This window comes from Carex rostrata, chromosome 12 (assembly GCF_964058835.1).
Source record: "Carex rostrata chromosome 12, lpCarRost1.2, whole genome shotgun sequence".
Classification (NCBI taxonomy): Eukaryota; Viridiplantae; Streptophyta; class Magnoliopsida; order Poales; family Cyperaceae; genus Carex; species Carex rostrata.
This window is the reverse complement of record NC_135929.1, coordinates 6,616,297-6,638,882: the sequence shown is the minus strand read 5'-3', so window position 1 is coordinate 6,638,882 and position 22,586 is coordinate 6,616,297. Positions and strand designations below refer to the sequence as shown.

The following is a 22,586-nucleotide window of genomic DNA, read 5'->3' as shown; positions in this document are numbered from 1 at the left end:
GCATATGACACAATGAAAGGAAGCTGATATGAGTATCCGTATCTTAACTGTCATAACTATTTGGAGATCGCAAAAACTAAAACACTGATTTTTTTTTTCAAATTATCTATATTTATGTACAGAAGTATGTCTATGTATGGAAGTATTATACCTATGAGGTGAACAGTTTTTATATAAATAATTGTCTTCCCAACAAATCTCTAAAAATGCATCTACACCATAAAAACATGTGGAGACCACTCAAACTACATGGAGAATCATATAAGTTTTTAGAGATGGTTTTTTTCTCCATTCAACCTCACTCATATTTCTGAATCTAAAACCATGAACGTCTTCTACGTAAGTTTCTTTTTCAAATGAGATCCATAATGACATATTTTCGGACACGTCGTCACATAAGTATATATTTGCCAAGTTCCAAGTTACCGCCGAACTATGAATTAAAATTCAGTTTTTAGAGCAAACACAGTGACTCCATATGGCCAGATTCCACTATGTGCGGCCGCACGGCTGAAGAAGAGAAGATGTAGATTTCAGACTTAGAAGAAATTGAAGAAACAGGATTTTGTGCGGCCTGAAAAGATCTAGTGCGGCCGCATGTCTGGGAAATCCTACAAATCAATTAAACTCAGAATTCTGCAAGTTTTGCTCCAAACAAAGGTGAAAACTCCAGCAGCTTCGTGCGGCCTAAGCCTCTCTTTGTGTGGTCGCATGAGCCGAAAACCTGATAAGTGTTGAGATTTCACGTGTATGACTATATGGTGAGAAAATTAAAATTTTTCTATCACGTTTTCAAATTCAGTGCAGAAAACCAAATTAAGTACAAAAAAACCCTTCCCAACTCTTCTTCGAACCATTGTCCGATTGAGTACCATGCTTCTACAGATTTTAGAAGATCTTATATATTCATAGTAAAAAACTTTTGTCTTCAATCTAATCTGTTCAAATATTTTATCAAAGAGTGGTTGAAACAACCTACAACACCAACATCATTGCAACTTCATGACAAAATTAGTTATTTACAGAGGAGCATCACGGCTTGGACAAAACAAAGAATAGGCAATATAAAAAGCCAAATCAAGGTATGTATTGATTTCATTGGATGGGTTGATAAGGCACAAGAATTAAGACTGCTAACGGATTTGAAGAAGTTGGTGAAGGCATTGATTAAAAAAAGATACATTGATTTGGCAATCCTTGAAGAACAGATGTGGAAGCAAAGAGTGAAAATTAAATGGGAATTAAACGACGATTAGAATACGAAATTTTATCATGCTTATGTTTCGAACAAGAAAAGATATGACACAATCGGCCAAATTGAATATATGGTGTAGTTTGCGCAAATCAGAAGATGAAAGTTGATGTTTTCTTTGATTTTTATGTTAACCTAATGGGAAAGGTTCTAAACAATGTTGATTAGAGTTTCTTATACGATTATACCCGCACCAATTCAATTTTCAATCATTTTCAAGGCCGATTGAACAAGAAGAAGTATTGCAGGTTATAGCAATGTGGCCAAATAACAAGAGCTCGGGACTCGAAGGTCTGACAGGAGAGTTCTACAAGATGTTTACAAATGACCTTTTATCGGATATCATGTCGGTATTCAACAAAGTCACAACCGAACCCTTAGACCTCTCACCACTCAATTCCTCTTATATTACACTAATACCAAAGAAAGAAAACTCTTCAACACCATAGGATTATCTCTTTTTTTTTAGTTGAAGCCCGTAAGCGTACAGCAAGATTATCAACCAATCAGTTTGGTGCATGGAATTCAAAAAATCTTCCCAAAAGTTTTACTAAACAGATTGCAAGGAGTAATTCAAGAACTGTTATGCTCATCTCAAACCAGATTTGTAAAAGGACGGCATATCATAGATTGTTTTATTTATGTGCAGGATAACCTACATTTTGCTAAAACACAATCGTGTCTCATTGGCTTTATTCAAAGCCGATATGCACAAAACTTTCGGCACGTTAAATTGGAACTTTATTATTAAGATAATGGCAAGTTTGGGCTTCACAAAGACATGCATGGAAAAATTGGATTAAGCGGCTTGTATTACAAGGTTCTTCTCAAATTTTAGTTAACGATTTGCTTGGAAAAAAATTACTTTTGAAAAGAGGTGTACGACTAGGTGATCCACTGTCACCGTTCTTGTTTATTTTGGAAATTAGGGTTGTTCATTGGATCCGATTTTTGAACTAAACCGAATTAGTTTGGACTAAATGGTTCGGTTTTTTCAGTTTAATGGTTTGGTTCGGTTTGTTTCTTAAAATTGAATTATCACTTCGGTTCACTTTGGAAATTTTTAAATTTGAAATAACCGAACCGACCAAACTTTTATATATTATGAATTTGGTATGGACTGTCCCGGTTTATTTCTTAATACCCCGATTTATTTCTTAATCGATTGCTTTAAATAGTACAATTTATTTCTTAATACCCCGGTATATTTCTTAACATACTTCGGTTTGCTATAAATCAATTGCTTTAAATAAAAATTTAATATATTCCGATTTGAACCAAACAAACCGAAATAAACTTTGGTTTGGTTCGGTTTGCCTAGTTTGGTTCAGTCCCTGTGACTGTGTGTTTTACTCATTAACGAGTAAAATATTCCCCTGCTAATTGTGTGTTTTACTTGGTAATGAGTAACAGAAGTTATATGGTTCACAGACCTGAAGCTCTTAATAAATTACATTTAAGGCAAGCAGGGGGATATTTGGGTATGATGGAAAACATAGGGAACAAAGGATATTTCTCATCTTTGCTAAACCTGGTCACTGGAGCTCAGCTCTCCCTCCATCATGTCACTGTAACATGTAATACCTTTTTCCCATTGTATGTTGGTAAAAACCTAGTCAAAAACTTTGATGACATGGTTAAAGCTTCCGTTCACTTGAAAAGGGGAATCGTGTGGGCTACTGGAACAAAATATCAAGTAATTGGATTATAAAATAGGATTTTTCGGGCGAGGCAATAATATTTTACAAAGGAAGGGTCTTTACCTATTGTAGACACTTACACTGCACCAAGGTGACTCCACTGGAAAGTGAATATGAAGTTATCAATATAGCATTTCCTGATAATGTACCTAAGTTTTCTTGTTTAGTTCAAGTTAAAGATGATTTGCTCGGGATTGTGGAGCGTTCTCACGTATCCAGTCAACTCGAGCAAATATTTTTTTAAACATACAAGCTCGACGAAGAAATAACCCCCCATTGGATCAAGATCAATAACATTGGTAAAAATATGATATTTCTACATTATAGGAGTAATGTTTTCTCCATATTGTCGAGTCATTTTGATGATGAGAGAATAAAAGAAATTTTCATTTATTTCACAAAATGGGCATGTGTTACGTTAAAAAAAAAAAAAATTTCCTAAAACGTTATGTAACGTTTTTCACCGTAACACTTGATAAAAATGGCAATTTTATGAAGGCTGGATTCAATTAAACCGTTATAACATTTTCAGAAAACGTTATAACATTTTATACACTAAATTATGCGTTTCATACGCTATTTCTGGCGTTTCTCTCCAGCTGAATCGTTATAACAATTTACCAAAACGTTATAACGTTTTATACACTAAATTATGCGTTTTATACGCTATTTCCTACGTTTCTCACCAGCTGAATCGTTATAACGATTTACCAAAACGTTACAACGTTTTATCCGACAATGTGAGGGTCTATTTAGCAAAATTTCTGTTGTCTCTCCTTCTTTCTCTCCATCCTTCCCCCTTCTCTTGTGTGTTCCTTCCAAAAGAAAAAAAAAAAAAAGAGCCCCTCTTCTCCATCTAAAATCCATCAAAAGCTTGGGGAAATTGAAGAAGGAAGTCAGAACTTGTTGATTCTCTCCCTCGTAACCATCCATTGCTTCAATTGGTACTTCATTTTTCTCATATCTTCTCAAAATCCGAAATTTCACCATTGTTAGGGTTTTTGCTTAAACCCAAAATTCGTGTACAAATTGCGAGTAATCTATCTCCCTTGAGCTTCCATGTTGTTAATTTGGTGATTCTCTTCTCGAATTCATCTCAATCTTGATTTTCAATTTAGGGTTTTGCTCAAATTCGAAAATTGGGGAAGAATTGTGATTGTTTAGTCTAATCCAATCTAATAGAAGTGTAATCGGTAAGTCCCTTTCCCTATCTTTTAAACCTAGAAATTATTTCAATTTTTGATCAATTTAGGGTTTAAGTGATCGGGAAATTGAATTGTTATCTCTAACATCTTTTAGATGACCAACCACCAAATTAGCACGAGAATGAATTAATTAAATGAGTATAGTTGAATAAAATCGTTCGGTTATCTTTTAGAATTCTTACACGCTCAACTCTCAAATGTCTACAAAAAATAAATTAGCAAAATAATGAATGACCAAAAATGGGTATGCTTGCAAATGGTTGCATAAATGGAATTGTGTATGGTTTAGAGGACCCAGATGTAAAATTAGTTGAATTTTATGGATATTAAGTGATAAAGAAGAATAAAGATACTCAATACAAAAGTATAAGGAATTGGTTAATGAAGGTATAAGTCATTACTAAACTCGAGTAAGCATGTCGACCGTTGAACCAGGATTAAACCAAGTATGTATATGCAATATAGGCATAGGCTCGGTTGAGCACGATTTCGTGGGACCTCTCGAGACGTCTGAACCTTAAGCGCAAGATACGCTCCTCGTAATCAGGTGCGGGGTTCTTGGACTTGTTTGATGTTTCATTTTCAGAAATTAAATTATCTTTTTCGATTGTCATGTTGTGTGATTGATTGTTGCATACTTGGAATTGTCATGTTGTGTGTTTGATTGTTGCATGATTAGAATTATGTGAATTGTGTGCATAATACATCTAAAACCGAATTGTTGTGGTATGGTTGATTTGCATATTTGTATGGTTGCCATTTTTATTGTTCTCTTATGAATTGACTATGGATAAAGGTCACCACAAATTGATGATTGTGAAATGATATGTGAAAGAAATGGCAAGGTTGAGCTGTATCAGCTGACCTTGAGATGATATGTGAATGAATTTGCAAAGTCTGGCTAGCTGACTTTGATCCCAGGATCCTAATGGCCTTAGGTGAACGGCCCTCGATGTTTCCCAGTACCGGTTGGGACGAGGGGTGGGTGACTATATATATGTGTTGATTGTAATTGTGGGTGACTTATGTGTGACGTCTGTGGCTCGGGGGCATTACCCTACGTGGTAATGCATTTGGACGGTCAATTGACTATGACGACATTCTGAATTATTTCATGTGAATTTTCATTTTATGACTTGGAACCAGACTTTAGTAAATGGTTAAGCCAAAGCATTTACAGATGGGTGTTAGACAAAGGGTCCAGCTCGGTGGAACATCTGTATGTGTCTGTAACCCTACAGATGAGGTCAGATAAAGGGTCTAGCTCGGTGGAACATCTGTAGATGCTACCAGCCATAATAAAATAAGTTAGGCCAAATATGTGTTTGTTTGAACTTCATCTTGGAAATTCCTTAAATTGCTTTTCATTCGATTATTGATGTTAAGCATGTGCATCCATATATATAGTGTAATAGAACTGCTAATGTGATTTTGTATGGATTTCATTTTTGTACATGGAGTATGATTGCAAGTCTAATAACCTGATTGTGGCAAATTCGCACTGAGAAATTTATTCTCACCCCCACCCTTTGGGTTCTTTTTACAGGTATCGGTGCGGCTGGGTCTGGAGAGACACGCTAGTAGTTGACCCTTGGTATAGATCACCATATTACCTTAGTATATGTTTTGTTATTTGACTAGAGATGTATATATGTTGTGTTGTTATATAATTCTCTATGTCATACCTTATGACTTGTATCCGTATGAGATACCATATATATGTTCTACCTTTACCGGATATTTTGTACCTGGACTGTTATGTATATTCTTGTTTTACGTCTTTTATTGTAATATTGTGAATTATATTTTAATTGCCTTGTAACCATACATGAAGTTGTATGCTTACGGCGGGACTCTGTCACTACCTGTGGCTGCAGGGTGTGACAGCATGTGTCAGCTAGGAAACAATTTTTCTAAGATGTTGGTTACCGGTCTACCTAGTATGATCAAATTAACTTAGATCATACGCTAATTAATTATCTTACATTCATATTTTTGTTTTCAGTTTTATATTATGTAATAAATTTTGTATGTTGGTAACAATTTTTGTTCTGCATTTTTGTTTTGTTCTGTTTTTTTTCTTATGGATAAATGTAACCATACATCAAAATGGGTTTACTTTTGATGATTTTGGTTCATTTACTCGGTAATGAGTAAAACACACAGTTATAGGGAAAGTGCTGACTATGTGTTTTATTCGATAATAAGTAATAGAAATTATAGGGTTCAAAGACCTGAAACCCTTAATAAGTTACATTTAAGGCAAACAAGGGGATATTTGGGCATGATGGAAAAAGTAGGGGACAAATGATATTTTCCTTCTTTGCTAAACCAGTCACTGGAGCTCAGTTCTCCCCCCATCATGTCACTAGAACATGTAATAACTTTTTCCCGTTGTATGTTGGTGAAAACCTAGTCGAAAACTTTGATGAAATGGTTATAAGCTTTCGTTCGCTTGAAAGGGGGAATCATGTGAGCTACTGGAACAAAATATTAAATAATTGGGTTGCAAAACAGGATTTTTCAGGCGAGACAATAATATTTTACAAAGAAAAGTTCTATACCTGTTGTAGACACTTACGCTGCAGGATTTCTCAATGATGTACCTAAGTTTTCTTGTTTAGTTCAAGTTAAAAATAATTTGCTCGGGATTGTGAAGCGTTCTCATGTATTCAGTCAACTCGAGCAAATATATTTTGAAGCAAACAAGCTCGACGAAGAAATAACCCCTCCTCGTTGGATCAGGATCAACAGCATTGGTGAAAATATGATATTTCTAAATTACAGGAGTAATGCCTTCTCCACATCGTCGAGTCATTTTGATGATAAGAGAATAAAAGGAAATTCCATTTATTTTACAAAATGAAATATCTGATTGTTTCCGACAATAAGAATTAATGAAATTGGCATGTGTCAGCCATAGTGACAAATGAAAAATATGAGTTCAGTTCGGCAGGGTCAAAAATTCATGATTCGGATATAATTCGGGAATGATTCGGATATAATATGGGCTGCTAAACTTTGCCAAGTGGAGATATTTAATGCTATGGATCAAAAGTTAATGTGTAAACCAAGTCCATACAAGTTATTATTGTTTGTAAAACTCAAATCAAAACTTTGCAAAATCAAACGTTCCATCACAGAAGACAAGAGGGAACCCACCATGTGACCAACCTCAACCACGCGGCCTTCTACAGTAAATGAGATGTTTTTTTCTTTGACGAGCGCAACAATTTTTTGAGAAGAAATCACGTATAAAACAGAAAATTAGTCAAATACGCGAATAATTTACGAATTGACCGTTTAATACGCGAATTGATTCGTTGATGACTCCAAAATGTTTAATTTGTGAATTAAACCCGAACCCTGTTACTATGGTGTCAGCTAGGGGACAATTTTTCTAAGATATTGGTTACCGGTCCACTTGGTATGATCAAATTGACTTAGATCATACCCAACATTTTCTAGTTAATTAGCTTACTTTCATATTTTTGTTTTCAGTTTTATATTATGTAATAACTTTTTGTATGTTGGTAATAATTTTTGTTCTGTATTTTTGTTTTTTTTTCTTATGGATAAATGTAATCATGCATCAAAATGGGTTTACTTTTGATGATTTTGGTTCATTTACTTGGTAATGAGTAAAACACACAGTCATGGGGGAAAGTGCTGACTGTATATTTTACTCGGTAACGAGTAACATAAGTTATAGGGTTGATAAACCTGAAACTCTTTAATAAGTTACATTTAAGGCAAGCATGGGGATATTTGGACATGATGGAAAAAAGTAGGAGACAAAGGATATTTCCCTTCTTTGCTAAACCCAGTCACTACAGCTCAGCTCCCCCTCCATCATGTTACTGGAACATAATAACTTTTTCCCTTTCTATGTTGGTGAAAATCTAGTCGAAAACTCTGATGACGTGGTTATAAGCTTCCGTTTGCTTGAAAGAGAGAATCATGTAGGCTACTGGAACAAAATATAAAGTAATTGGGTTGCAAAACAGGATTTTTCAGGCGAGGCAACAGTATTTTACAAAGGAATGGTTTTTACTTGTTGTAGACACTTACGCTGCACCAAGGTGACTCAACTGTAAGGTGAACACGAAGTGATCGATATATCATTTCTCGATGATGTACCTAAGTTTTCTTGTTTAGTTCAAGTTAAAAGATGATTTGCTCAGAATTATGGAGCGTTTTCATGTATTTACTCAATTCGAGCAAATATTTCTTGAAGCATACAAGCTCGACGAAGAAATAACCCCTCTTCGTTGGTTCAAGATCAACAACATTGGTGAAAATATGATATTTCTACATTACATGAGTAATGTATTCTCCATATCGTCGAGTCATTTTGATGATGAGAGAATAAAAGAAATTCATTTATTTCAAAAAATGGAATATTAGATTATTTCCAACAAGAAGAACCAATGAAATTGGAATGTGTCAGCTAGGGGACAATTTTTCTAAGATGCTGGGTACTGGTCCTCCTGGTGTGATCAAATTGACTTGGATCATACCCAATTTTTTCTAGTTAATTATCTTACTTTTATGTTTTTATTTTTAGTTTTATATTATGTAATAACTTTTGTACGTTCAATTTTTGTTCTGCATTTTTATTTTGTTTTTTTTATTATGGATAAATGTAACAATGCATCAAAATGGGTTTACTTTTGATGATTTTTGTTCATTTACTCGGTAATGAGTAAAACACACAGTCATAGGGAAAGTGCTGACTGTGTGTTTTACTCGGTAATAAGCAATATAAATTATTGGGTTCAGAGACCTGAAACTCTTAATAAGTTACATTTAAGGCAAACAAGAGAATATTTGGGCATGATGAAAAAAGTAGGGGACAAAGGATATTTTCCTTCTTTGCTAAACCCGGTCACTGGAGCTCAGCTCTCCCCTATCATGTTATTGGAACATGTAATAACTTTTTCCTGTTGTATGTTGGTGAAAACCCAATCGAAAACTTTGATGATGTGGTTATAAACTTCCGTTCGCTTGAAAGGGGGAATCATGTGGGCTACTGGAACAAAATATAAAGAAATTGGGTTGTACAACATGATTTACCATGCGAGGCAATAATAATTTACAAATGAAGATTATTTATCTATTGTAGACACTTACGCTGCATCAAGGTAAGTCAACAGGAAGGTGAACACGAAGTGATCGATATAGCATTTCTCGATGATGTACCTAAGTTTTCTTGTTTAGTTCAAGTTAAAGATGATTTGCTCGGGATTGTGGAGCGTTCTCATGTATTCAGTCAACTCGAGCAAATATATTTTGAAGCATACATGCTCGACGAAGAAATAACCCCTCCTTGTTGGATCCAGATCGACAACATTGGTGAAAAAATGATATTTCTACATTACATGAGAAATGTCTTCTCCACATCGTCGAGTCATTTTGATGATGAGAGAATAAAATGAAATTTTATTTATTTTACAAAGTAAAATATATGATTGTTTCCGACAATAAGAACCAATGAAATTGACATGTGTCTGCTAAGGGACAATTTTTCTAAGATGTTGGTTACCGGTCCACCTGGTATGATCAAATTGACTTAGATCATACCCAATGTTTCCTAGTTAATTAGCTTACTTTCATATTTTTGTTTTCAGTTTTATATTATGTAATAATTTTTTGTATGTTGGTAACAATTTTTGTTCTGTATTTTTGATTTTTTTTTTATGGATAAATGTAACCATGCATCAAAATGTGTTTACCTTTGATGATTTTGGTTATTTACTCGGTAATGTGTAAAACACACTGTCACAGGGAAAGTGCTGACTGTGTGTTTTACTTGGTAATGAGTAATATAAGTTATAAGGTTCATAGACTTGAAACTGTTAATATGTTACATTTAAGGCAACCATGGGGATATTTGGGCAAGATGGAAAAAATAGGAGAAATGATATTTCTCTTCTTTGCTAAACCCGATCACTGGAGCTCAGCTCCCCCCCCCCCCCCCCTCCCCCATCATGTCACTGGAACATGTAACAACTTTTTTTCTTTGTATGTTGGTGAAAACACAGTCGAAAACTCTGATGACGTGGTTATAAGTTTTTGTTTGCTTGAAAGGGGGAATCATGTAGGCTACTGGAACAAAATATCAAGTAATTGTGTTGCAAAACAGGATTTTCCAGGCGAGGCAATAGTATTTTACAAAGGAAGGGTCTTTACTTATTGTAGACACTTACGCTGCACTAAGGTGACTCAATTTTAAGGTGAACACGAAGTGATCGATATAGCATTTCTCAATGATGTAACTAAGTTTTTTTGTTTAGTTCAAGTTAAAGATGATTTGCTCAGGATTGTGGAGCGTTCTCATGTATTCACTCAACTCGAGCATATATTTCTTGAAGCATACAAGCTCGACGAAGAAATAACCCCTCCTCGTTGGATTAAGATCAACAACATTGGTGAAAATATGATATTTCTACATTACAGGTGTAATGCCTTCTCCATATCGTCGAGTCATTTTGATGATGAGAGAATAAAAGGAAATTTCATTTATTTCACAAAATGAAATATTAGATTGTTTTCAACAAGAAGAGCCAATGAAATTGGCATGTGTCAGCTAGAGGACAAATTTTTTGTGCTGGGTACTGGTCCTCCTGGTGTGATCAAATTGACTTGGATCATACCCAATTTTTCCTAGTTAATTATCTTACTTTAATGTTTTTGTTTTCAGTTTTATATTATGTAATAACTTTTATATGTTGATAACAATTTTTGTTTTGCATTTTTGTTTGATTTTTTTTCATATGAATAAATGCATCTATGCATCAAAATGGGTTTACTTTTGATGATTTTGTTTCATTTACTCGGTAATGAGTAAAACACACAGTCATAGGGAAAGTGCTGACTTTGTGTTTTACACGGTAATAAGTAATATAAATTATAGGGTTCAGAGACCTAAAACTTTAATAAGTTATATTTAAGGCAAACAAGTGGATATTTGGGCATGATGGAAAAAGTAGGAGACAAAGTATATTTTTCTTCTTTGCTAAACTTGGTCATTGGAGCTCAGCTCTCCCCCCATCATGTCACTGGAACATGTAATAACTTTTCTCCGTTGTATGTTGGTGAAAACCAAGTCGAAAACTTTGATGATGTGGTTATAAGCTTCCGTTTGCTTGAAAGGGGGAATCATGTAAGCTACTGGAACAAAATATCAAGTAATTGTGTTGCAAAACAGGATTTTCCAGGCGAGGCAATAGTATTTTACAAAGGAAGGGTCTTTACTTATTGTAGACACTTACGCTGCACTAAGGTGACTCAATTTTAAGGTGAACACGAAGTGATCGATATAGCATTTCTCAATGATGTAACTAAGTTTTTTTGTTTAGTTTAAGTTAAAGATGATTTGCTCAGGATTGTGGAGCGTTCTCATGTATTCACTCAACTCAAGCATATATTTCTTGAAGCATACAAGCTCGACGAAGAAATAACCCCTCCTCGTTGGATTAAGATCAACAACATTGGTGAAAATATGATATTTCTACATTACAGGTGTAATGCCTTCTCCATATCGTCGAGTCATTTTGATGATGAGAGAATAAAAGAAAATTTCATTTATTTCACAAAATGGAATATCGGATTGTTTCCAACAAGAAAAACCAATGAAATTGACATGTGTCAGCTAGGGGACAATTTTTCTAAGAGGCTGGGTACTGGTCCGCCTAATGTGATCAAATTGACTTGAATCATACCCAATTTTTCCTAGTTAATTATCTTATTTTCATATTTTTATTTTCAGTTTTATATTATGTAATAACTTTTGTATGTTGATAACAAATTTTGTTTTGTATTTTTGTTTTTTTTTTGTTTTTTTTCTTATGGATAAATGTAACCATGTATCAAAATGAGTTTACCTTTGATGATTTTGGTTCATTTATTCGGTAATGAGTAAAACACACAGTCACAAAAAAAAAAGTGTTGACTGTGTGTTTTACTCGGTAATGGGTAACAAAAGTTATAGGGTTCACAGACCTGAAGCTCTTAGTAAGTTACATTTAAGGCAAATAGGGGGATATTTGGGCATAAAGAAAAAAGTGGGGAACAAATGATATTTTCTATCTTTGCTAAACCCGGTCACTGGAGCTCGGCTCTCTCCATCATGTCACTAAAACATGTGATAACTTTTTCTCGTTGTATGTTGGTGAAAACTCAGTTGAAAACTCTGATGACATGGTTATAAGCTTCCGTTCACTTGAAAGGGGGAATCGTGTGGGCTACTAAAACAAAATATCAAGTAATTAGGTTGTAAAACAGGATTTTCCAGGCGAGGCAATAGTATTTTACAAAGGAATCGTCTTTTACCTATTGTAGACACTTACGCTGCACCAAGGTGACTCAACTGGAAGGTTAACACAAAGTGATCGATATAGCATTTTCCGATGATGTACCTAAGTTTTCTTGTTTAATTCAATTTAAAGATGATTTGCTCGGAATTGTGAAGCATTCTCACGTATCCAGTCAACTCGAGCAAATATTTTTTGAAGTATACAAGCTCGACGAAGAAATCACCCCTCCCCGTTGGATCAAGATCAACAACATTGGTGAAAATATGATATTTCTACATTACAATGGTAATGCCTTCTCCATATCGTCGAGTCATTTTGATGATGAGAGAATAAAAAGAAATTTCATTTATTTCACAAAATGGAATATCGGATTGTTTCCGACAAGAATAACCAATGAAATTGGCATATGTTAGCTAGAGGACAATATTTCTAAGATGTTGAGTACTGGTCCGCCTGGTGTGATCAATTTGACTTGGATCATACTCAATTTTTTCTAGGTACCTTACTTTCATATTTTTGTTTTCAGTTTTATATTCTGTAATAACTTTTGTATGTTGGTAACAATTTTTGTTCTGCATTTTTTTGTTTTTATTTTTTTCTTATAGATAAATGTAACCATGCATCCAAATGGGTTTACCTTTAATGATTTTGGTTCGTGATGTCTGCTAAAACTTCTTAATTGCCATCATCTGTCATTGATTTAGATTATATTAAGAAAAAAATGATCATCGTTTTATGTCAAAAGATATAGTAATAGGAAATAATTCATGAATAGTGTTTTTCTTTTTAAGAAAATAGAAGAGGATCTTTATAAAAAAAAATAGTAAAAATTATAAAATTTGGTTTGAAAGTAAAAAATTATATAGAGATTATTATTTTGAGCGGGTTGAATCGATTGTTTGGACTTTGAAGAAATTAACGTTTCATAAAGAACGTATAATTTATATTAATTATATTTAAAAGTATAATTTTAGATACATATTTTTTAGATGTATTAAACAGCTGGAGGGGCAAGTGTCCCCATCTACCTACATATTTATGATTTCGTTCCTGACATAAACTTGAAGTTCATGTTCAAAATCACGTTGTTTTTATTTGAAGAGCACATTCAACTTTTCTTTACTTGAGAAAGCTATTAATTATATATTTCCACATTATTTTAGCTAACTTTCGATTGAAAACTGAATATTCAAACAATTACTCATCAATCTCCCTACAAATATTCTATAAATTATCAAATTGAAAACATCAACACACCTATTAAGTTCGTTAATTATTTTAGCTATTCTTCGATTTGAAGAAAAATGAGGATATGACCTCACCTGCTACAAACTGAACTGTTAATCAGCACCGAAGTTAAAATTCGTAACTCGCAGCTCGTTCATATTTGATTCGATTTTTGCTTAATTAATAAATTAATCGTTTATCCGATCAGTATCGTATTTGAAGACACAGTAAGAGTAAGATTTTTCTTCATCAGCTTATAGGATACAAGTAATGATTTTTTTGTTAGTTTACCCATTATCTTATAAGATAATTTAAAAAAATAAAATTATATATATAGATATATATTTGTATAAAGATGATATATCAGACGCTGAAGTTGTGTATTTTATTAAATTTTCCTAATACAAATTAGTTCTATTCATTATTATTATTTTCTTTTTTCTTGTTTTAAAACTATTATATCTAAAACACAAATTAAGATATTAATGACACTTTTTATCCGCTTACCGATCCGTACCGTATTAAAAAAGACAGGTAAGGGCACATATTTTTTTTCGTTATAATAATTAGTATAGGTCTGAAAATGTCTCCACCTGACTCGTATCGTACCCGTTGACACCCTAGTTGATTATAGTATTACCCTTTGCAAATTTACCATAATAAGTTGATTATAGTATTACTAAAAGGACAAGTAGCTGTGATCCTCAACAGCTTAACAACTTCCATGCGAAGAACAATTTTGTAAAAGAACGAAAAATTGTTCCCTTTTTCTTCCCAAGACAAACAAAGTACTAAAATTTATTGATCACAAATTGATCATGTCATAGGGTCAGCGTCTGCTGCTATCTTAAATCATGTTAGCAGGACTATGGATTTTCATGGGAGCCATCCATCAATAACTGATCCAAACTGTCTGATAAAAATTGCACAAACCCCATCCATCTCTGTTGAAAGAATAGTAGCAGAGTCCATGCCAATCCTCCAATTCTATTTATTTGTAAATGCCAATTCACAAACCAAGGCAATATGATCACTGCCCCATTTCTGCATAAAAATAAAGCTGCATTTAGAATATACCTGTGCATGTCACATAAGTTATATGTGTCCTTGAATAATGGGAAATGTCGTGTATGACTAGAAAATATATGAATGTTTCCCATACTTGCTTTAAGCAGAGGACCAAACTACCCCTCTGTGGATTAAAATGTAGGCTGGGTAGTTTTTATTTTGAAAAAGAGAACAAATAACATGACCAAACTACCCTCCAGCCTCCAACCCTGCCCTCTCACAAGAAAAGGAAAAGAAAAGAAATGATAATTCTAGTGGTGTATAGATATTTTTCATGTCAAAAAAGAGCACAGGAGATTTTCATAGAAAATAAGAAGAAGAAGAATTCCTGTCATGTTGTGCAAAAATATCAGTACCTTCGTCGGAAATCCTTTTGTTTCTTGTAAAATATGTTTAGGTATTGTATCCAACACCCTCACTGTCTTGAGACCTTCAGAACGCCTACAATATTTCAAGCAACTTGCAGTTAAAAAAGGTGAAACAGAAAATCTGTTTTTCCTTCACCAGAAGGATCTCCAGTATAGTGCTCATGCTAAAAATTGTCTAAATCAGATTTGCTCCATGCAACTACAATAGCACAATTTACCAGAATCAAGAACACAGTTTAGCCAAAATTTCACCAAATTTAGTAACATTTTACCCCCAGTTCAACAGTTACACACAAATCAAGCTAGTCACCAAAAAAAAATGGATATAAGGCCGCAATGAACCATTACACACCGGCACCAGCTCGAAAGATCCTTGACATAATACTTAGAAAAACACAATTACTAAGGAGCATTAGTAAAAAGTTACCATGTATAATCAACTGTGCCAAGAAAATTCTGATTATAGGAAGTGGCTTCAGGTTCTCCATGGGATCCTTTTGTACCGTCATGATCCTGCACAGATTATGCATGATTTTCTTAATTCTTATATGCAATGAAGCTTAACATGGAAAAATAAGATAATAATGCATGCCTCCACATCTGTATAGACACTTCTAAGTTTCAAGCCGTGTTCAACAAAAGTGCAGTCTTCACTTCCAGTGGCAGCTTTTATCTCATCAGGGGTCCATTTGTAGGGATCATAGTTATATGGTGGGTAACTGTTTGAAGAACCTCCTATAATTTCAGGTGAGTTATTCATCTCAGATGCAAACTCATCCTGCGTCCATTTAAACCCAAACTCATCCTGGGTTCCCTGGAGCTCGCTCAGGAAATTGGGTTCAGGATTCTCCTCATCAGCACTGTCAATTACACAATTGCCCTTGAAAATCTCGTAATCACCTCGCAAGGTTTCAGCCTGGCTGATTTCTCCAGAATCTGAATTTTTACCAGCAGAATTGGTAGATGTAGCAGTGTATTCAGGTTTTTGTGATTCCTGGCTTGCATCAATATCTGTGCATATTGTTTCGTTTTTCTTCTGAATATGGGTTTCCTCCGGTTGTTTCACGATAACAGCAATAGAATCAGTAGTATTTATGAAATCATCCTTGACATTATCATTATCTTCTACCAAGGACTTAGACTGATTGACTTCTCCAAGATGCAACTTTTCAATCAGAGGGTCTTTGTAATTTGAAGAAATAACACCACTGCTATCATTGCCCAATTTTTGCAATCCTTGAGCTGCAACAAAATCCATGCTCAGAGGTACAATTGCTTCTTGAATAGGTTCAACCACGTGATCATTTCCTATTGAATCTGAAATTTCTGTGGCATCTGATTCTGTGCTTAGAGTTAAACCTTCCTTCTCACTTGACTGCACTCCTTTAGTTACATCTGGATCTTTTGAATGAATTGGAGAACTCGAGGTGGTGCGAGCACTAGTACCACTACCAGTACCAGCATTTTGGTCAATACTCTCTCTGTTTCCATTCATGGTATCAATTGAAAAACTTGACCTGCAGTTGAAAGTTCTTCTGTCAAATCAGGTACTTCTAGAGAATAGTATTAATTATTACATGATTACAGAACCAAACTGGTGAAGTACACTTCTTCAACAAGTCTGACGATAATTTATCGTTTTCCTTTTTCTAATTTGTTTTGTGCTTTTTACACAATTAAGGTTAAAAGGAGGCTCAATTGAGTTCAAGTGAGCCAAATAGAGCTGAAATGGATAAAATAAAGCTTAATTACAAAACAAGTTAGTGTCAAATGAACCAACACTGGCAATTGGGTTAACTGGGACTTGGCATATTTTGGGGATGCAACTGTAATCCTTGCTGTATGTAAAGCAGTACAGAACTAGTTAAATACCTGGGAAATTTATGGTTGCCTGGCACACTTGCTAAGGCATTACCAGTTTCTTGTCCTGATATCTGACTTCGGGCAAGCCCTGACAAATCCAACTGAGCATATTTGAGAAATAGAATAAAACAAAATTAGTGCCAAATGGATGCCTTAAACAACTGATCTGGAATAATCAAATGGAAAAATTGCAGAGAGGTTTTGTACCTTTTGCTCCAATATAAATTTATACAATGGGCTCTGGATATGAAAAAGATGTCAGTATATTCATTGCTAATGCTAGAATCAATTATCTTTTTTATGCATTCTTGTGATCAAGCAACTAGCCTGCACATTCCATGAAGCATTAACAAATTTATATTGGGTATGGAATTTAAATGAATTGCTCATAGAGCAACTAACATATATCAGTTTGAAAAAATCAGGAACATTTTATTTAACATCTGCTTTACTTGGCCACCGCTTTGATATTTGATGCTATTTGTGGACAGTCAAAAGATTTGCTGTTAGTTAGCAAGAATAAGAACTCATGAAAATGCTGCAAACTAAGCCTAATTGAACAGCCAAACTAATCCAAAGAAAGCTTACATTTGGTGTGGCGTTAAAATCTCCACAAAGAACAACTGGAGCATCACCCCAGCCCTTTGAAACGGTGAGGGCTTGGTCGATAAGAGTTCTAACCTGACAAACATCTAACCAGCATATTAAAAAATATATAAAAAAAAACAAAATTAGAAGTGTGTATCATTTATGGTAAGAGGGTCTAATTTAAATTTAGTCTTAGAGTTGCTTGCAATTTAGTTTCCTTTAATGGAACATAACAAATTCATCTCTTAAAAAAAGAAATTTAAATAAATAAACAAAGGTGCTTTATACGGTTTGTGGGGAAAGATGCCATACCTGGCCGAGCTTGATATCTCCTCTCTTTGGATTGAAGAGAACATGAATATTGCACACAACAACTCGACTGGAGCTAAAATCAAGCAGTTATAGTAGCATATTAGCAAATATGGTAAAAACTAGAAGAATATTCAATTATGACCAATTGAGGCTCCATTAACTCCTCAGCATTGCAACTAAAACATGGTAAAACTTTATCTCAATCAACTAGGACTAAACAATCATCCTGAAAGAAAATTCAATTGGCCAAATTTAATAGCAATCAGCCAGAATTAACATTTTGTATCTACAGCTTTCCAACCATTTTGCCTCGATTAACCTTGAATATTAAGTACACTCAACTTAGCCTCAATTTTACTGCCAACATTTTTGCTAAATAAGCACCACCCAGGATGAGGAAGAAAGCAAAGAGTGATCAAACCACCAAAAGATTGAAATACCTAGTTCCTGTTGAAGTGGAATCATTTTCAGAGGTCCTCTGGACTACTGACTGTTCACAAAAAGGAAATATATGAAAGAAAATGATATTAGGGGAACTGGCAATTAGTAACCTAAAAGAGAGAAAAATAAAAAGTGAAAAGGCCGAATTATCTATGTTTTTGCAACATCAATACAGTTCTAGATTGTAGCTCAAGTACTATGGCATTGCCCAAACTCAATCAAAACTTGCATTAACCTCATAAGAATGATTTTAGGAAATAAGATACATTCTGCAGCCTTCATTTATGATAGGATAGTGCAAATTAAAAAGAAAGCACTCAGATACTGAATCTGGCAAGTATATATAATCAAGTCAATCTAAAGTACCTCCAAAACACAAATCTGAGCAACATTATCTCTAAGCCCAAGTGGCCTAAACTCAATGTACTCATGATGCAGCAACTTGAACCTGAGTACCATAAACAAAAGAAGAAATAAAATATGGTTAAAGGTGAAGTTCCACAACAAGGTCAAAAGCTTTCCATGAATCAAAACATACTTCTCTTATCAGGTCCAGAAAATTAGAAATTCACATATTGTCGTGACATGGGAGCATATGATGCTTATATGGCTTAATTGTAGAAGTGCTTTATATTAAGACTCAATCGGTTAATTGTGTGTGCTCAAATGAGGGAATTAGTGAGGAAAAACCTATTTGTTCTCCAAAAGATTGCACATCCATCAATGGCATTTCCAGTGCGAATCTGCAAGTGTATTACATTAACATCTAGATGGAAAATGAGCCTGAAAGTGAGCATACATATCAAGAATTGCAATGAGTGGTATGCTGAAATTCCTAATATTTAGAACAGACAAAATATATATTAAATATTCCCAAAATTTCAGCAATTGACCACAATAAAATTCAAATAAGGCTCAGTTAACCCTTCCGTTCATATGATAAACCCTTGATCATGCAGTTAAACACCACAAGAGCCTAAAAAGTTATGGCAAATATTGGTTCTGCACCACTATTGTCGTAGGCTGGTTCTTACTGGACCAGATTTTACCAAGTGCAATAATAAATCTGTTTATCCTCTATGTACATGGGATAAGAAATTATAGGGTGTGCATGAAATTATTAGTGTTTAAGATGTAACATAAATAAACATTACCTTCCAGATACCACTATACCCTCGACTTTCCAACACGGTTTGCAAATCAGGGAATCTATCAACTTCCTGTAATAAAATGGACACATTAATTTATACTTCTCAGTTCTCAAAATTGCACCCTTTATACAATCTGTCTAAATTCAACACTCAAGTACTTCCTCTAGACCATCACCGTGTGAGGCTTTAAGCATCATCAGCTGCCATTTCAGATATTATCTAAAAACATACCCTTCTTCCATTATTGAAGGAGGATTGAGTTTGAATCTGCTGATTTTGACTTTTCTAGCCAAAACTTCAGAAATTATCTTCCATTGCACAACGGCATTTGATGATCTCCTTGGTACAGCATTTTACCAGTTTTGAATATATCTGTTAGAGGCTTATTTGAACAATTCTTGATATTTAAACATAGAAAAGCTTTCAAACAGTCTCGATTAAAAAATAAACTAAGAAAATAATAAACAGAAACTGCAATGAAAATTGAATTCCCTGATTCACTGAATGTTAGAAGAAACCAAATGACCTTCAAAAATAAAAGAAGAAAACAAATGAAAGAGAGAGAGAGTACCTGGAGGCACAACACATCAGGAGACCACAACTGAAACTCGAAAAGTAGATTGTTCATGCGCCACTGCCAGCTCAACATATCAAACGGTAAATGAGAATAAAGCTTTGAGTGCTCTATTGCTAGGTAGTCAGCAAGGATGTTGTATGAAAGCAGTCGAAACCTCTCTAACATAAACAAACATTCAAGCGCAGTGCAAGAGAAGATAACAAACATTAAAAAATATATAGATAATTACTCTAACACCATCTACAAGTGCAGTTGCAAGATAAGGTAACGAAATAAAATCAACATGGCACTAATTCCTTTTACATTTTTACTTCATATTTTTTCCTACTTGGTCCATACCAAAACACATCAGCAGTAATATACTGATACCAAACTTGTGGTGTATATCTGGCTGGCCAGTACTGTACAATCTGTCATACTATTGAAGTCTTGAAAGAGACCAATACCAATAACATAATTATGTTACATTGACATATTTTTTCCAAGTTAGAAGGCTAGCAAAATGCATGCTACTTTGACATGTATATTATATTAATCATGCATTTACCACATTGAGGTGGAACTCTTGAAGGAGGATACATCCATTTCCTCCTATAGAGTGCCACTTTATTCACTGCAGCAGGCCGTTGGTGCTTCTCCTTATGTTGTGATGCATTTGTTTGCCTATACATGCCATTTGGCGCGCCAATTCTATACCACTGAGGTGGATATTGCCGATTGTAGTATTGTTGAATATTCAACTGAGGTTGTGGCCCCATATATGGTGGACCTTGTCCATGGAATTGAGATGGTCGCTGATGGCTATGACCCGGACCTGGTGCTCCTGGACCCGTATAAATGGGACCTTGTCCATAGAATTGAGTAGGTCGCTGATGGCTATAGCCTGGACCTGGACCTGGTGCTGGTGGGCCGTAGAAGTGAGTGGAGGGATGTGGGAAGTCCTGTGGCGATGGTCGATGGGAGTACGCTGGACCACGTCCCCGCAGCGGCGGATAATAGTGGCCGGTGTAAGGACGCGGTCCACGTGGACCGTCCGGGCGAGAGTTGGGCTTGAGTGGCTCAGAGGAGGCATTGGGGGTCCCATTGGTCAGAGGCGACGGTTGTTGAGTTGGTCCAGTTGGACGGTCACTGTAGCTCCTGTGCCATCTGCCACCCCTCCCTGAAGTCTGAAAATGAAGAGAAAAATAAAGGGAATGAGAGATATTTTAGGATCAAATTAAGGGGTTTAGAAATGTAATTGGGAAAATGAGATCAGTGAATCAGTAGATAGATTTATTTAATTTTTGTTTGGCAATACTTTGAAGCCGGGGTTAGAAGACATGGATATGAAGAAGCGCATGAGAGGAAAAATAAATGAAGTGCATATGTGAAAATGGAGGGAAGCGTATCCTCTGCGGCAGATGGATATGAAAACTTTTTGGTATTTCCTTCCCACCTCTTTTGGAATCGACTCTGTTGGAACTGGGAAGTTGGAAGAACGATGGAGAGATGGGGCGGGGACAGGAGAAAAGACGGAATTCGCATCCTCTGAGATATCTCATATTTTGCGTGATTTTTTGGAAAATCACAACCGTTGCAATACGTTCTGCTCGAAGCTCAAAGTTCAAATAATACTGGCCCCCACGTCACTCCCGAATAGGCACCGGACACGTCGGTCACGCAAAATATGAGATATCTCAGAGGATACGCACTCGACAAGACGGCGAGCAGTTTGAGTGCGTATCCTCTGAGATGTCTCATATTTTGCGTGATCGACGTGTCAGGTGCCTATTCGGGGGTAATGTGGGGGCCAGTATTATTTGAGCTTTGAGATTCGCGCAGAAGTATTGCAACGGTTTTGATTCTCCAAAAAGTCACGCAAAATATGAGATATCTCAGAGGATGCGACTTCAAGCAGTTTTGTGGGAATGTGTATCCTCTGCATTAACTCAAAAGGTAATCATTTGAGTTAATGAATCTCAACTGTCTGATTTTAAACGGAGTGAATCCGGTCTCTGCCTATAACATGGGGCTCTTTAATATTAGCGAGGATCTAGTCTGCACGAATATTAAAGCATATTGGATGGTCAAGATTCCCTTTTAGTTAATGCAGAGGATACGAATTCGTTTTGCGGGAGGGGCTCGTTGATCGACTGTTGAAATTCTTTTGTGTCCGTTGTTGCAGCGGGCTACTTCGAGGTTCGTTTCCTTCTTCTAGGATAATTAGATGTGCAGTACAAAATCCATCACAACTTTTGTTATTTAAAATTTCTCCATCCAAATTTTATATTTGTTCGTCCAAATTTTTTATTGGATGTATCTCCATGCAAACTTAAAATTCTCATAGTTTCTCATATTTAACCCATAAATAATATATTGAAAAAATTTACAAAAATCACTATCTTATTCCTACATAAAATATCTTTCTTATTTTTTTCTTTGAGTGAGGCTATGGTACTTTGCAATCTGCGGATCGTTCCGTGCATTAGATTCATATCTCCATTTTTAAAGTCTAAATAGTCAATCCGAACTGTTCA

General features: G+C 35.1%; 2 protein-coding genes across 3 annotated transcripts in view; both read right to left on the bottom strand.

The window, feature by feature from the left end:
• LOC144563204 (uncharacterized) overlaps positions 1-22,586 on the bottom strand; it is a 93,997-nt gene that overhangs the window by 4,114 nt on the left and 67,297 nt on the right. The gene's annotated exons all lie outside the window — the stretch shown is intronic.
• On the bottom strand, positions 14,345-21,526 carry LOC144563258 (DNAse I-like superfamily protein). 2 transcript variants are annotated; one of them, XM_078312707.1, is made up of 16 exons: positions 21,368-21,526; positions 20,966-21,236; positions 20,618-20,884; positions 20,065-20,228; positions 19,497-19,562; positions 19,033-19,085; positions 18,709-18,790; positions 18,342-18,391; positions 17,902-17,974; positions 17,590-17,682; positions 17,209-17,241; positions 17,011-17,102; positions 15,731-16,655; positions 15,566-15,651; positions 15,127-15,211; positions 14,345-14,746 (listed from the first exon to the last, which is right to left on the bottom strand). In XM_078312707.1, the coding sequence occupies exons 1-16, from the start codon at positions 21,407-21,409 to the stop codon at positions 14,690-14,692; spliced, it is 2,439 nt and encodes an 812-aa protein (XP_078168833.1). In that variant the 5' UTR covers positions 21,410-21,526; the 3' UTR covers positions 14,345-14,689. The 2 variants fall into 2 exon arrangements, with proteins under 2 accessions (XP_078168833.1, XP_078168832.1); XM_078312706.1 differs by having other exon boundaries at positions 20,618-21,236.

Coding starts and splice junctions, on each gene's coding strand:
- LOC144563258 (XM_078312706.1), bottom strand. CDS start 21,409: ATGCGCTTCTTCATATCCATGTCTTCTAACCCCGGCTTCAAA. Junction 20,229..20,617: donor AAGAGTTCCACCTCAATGTG/GTAAATGCATGA, acceptor TGTTTATGTTAG/AGAGGTTTCGACTGCTTTCA. Junction 17,683..17,901: donor GAGATATCAAGCTCGGCCAG/GTATGGCATCTT, acceptor GATGTTTGTCAG/GTTAGAACTCTTATCGACCA.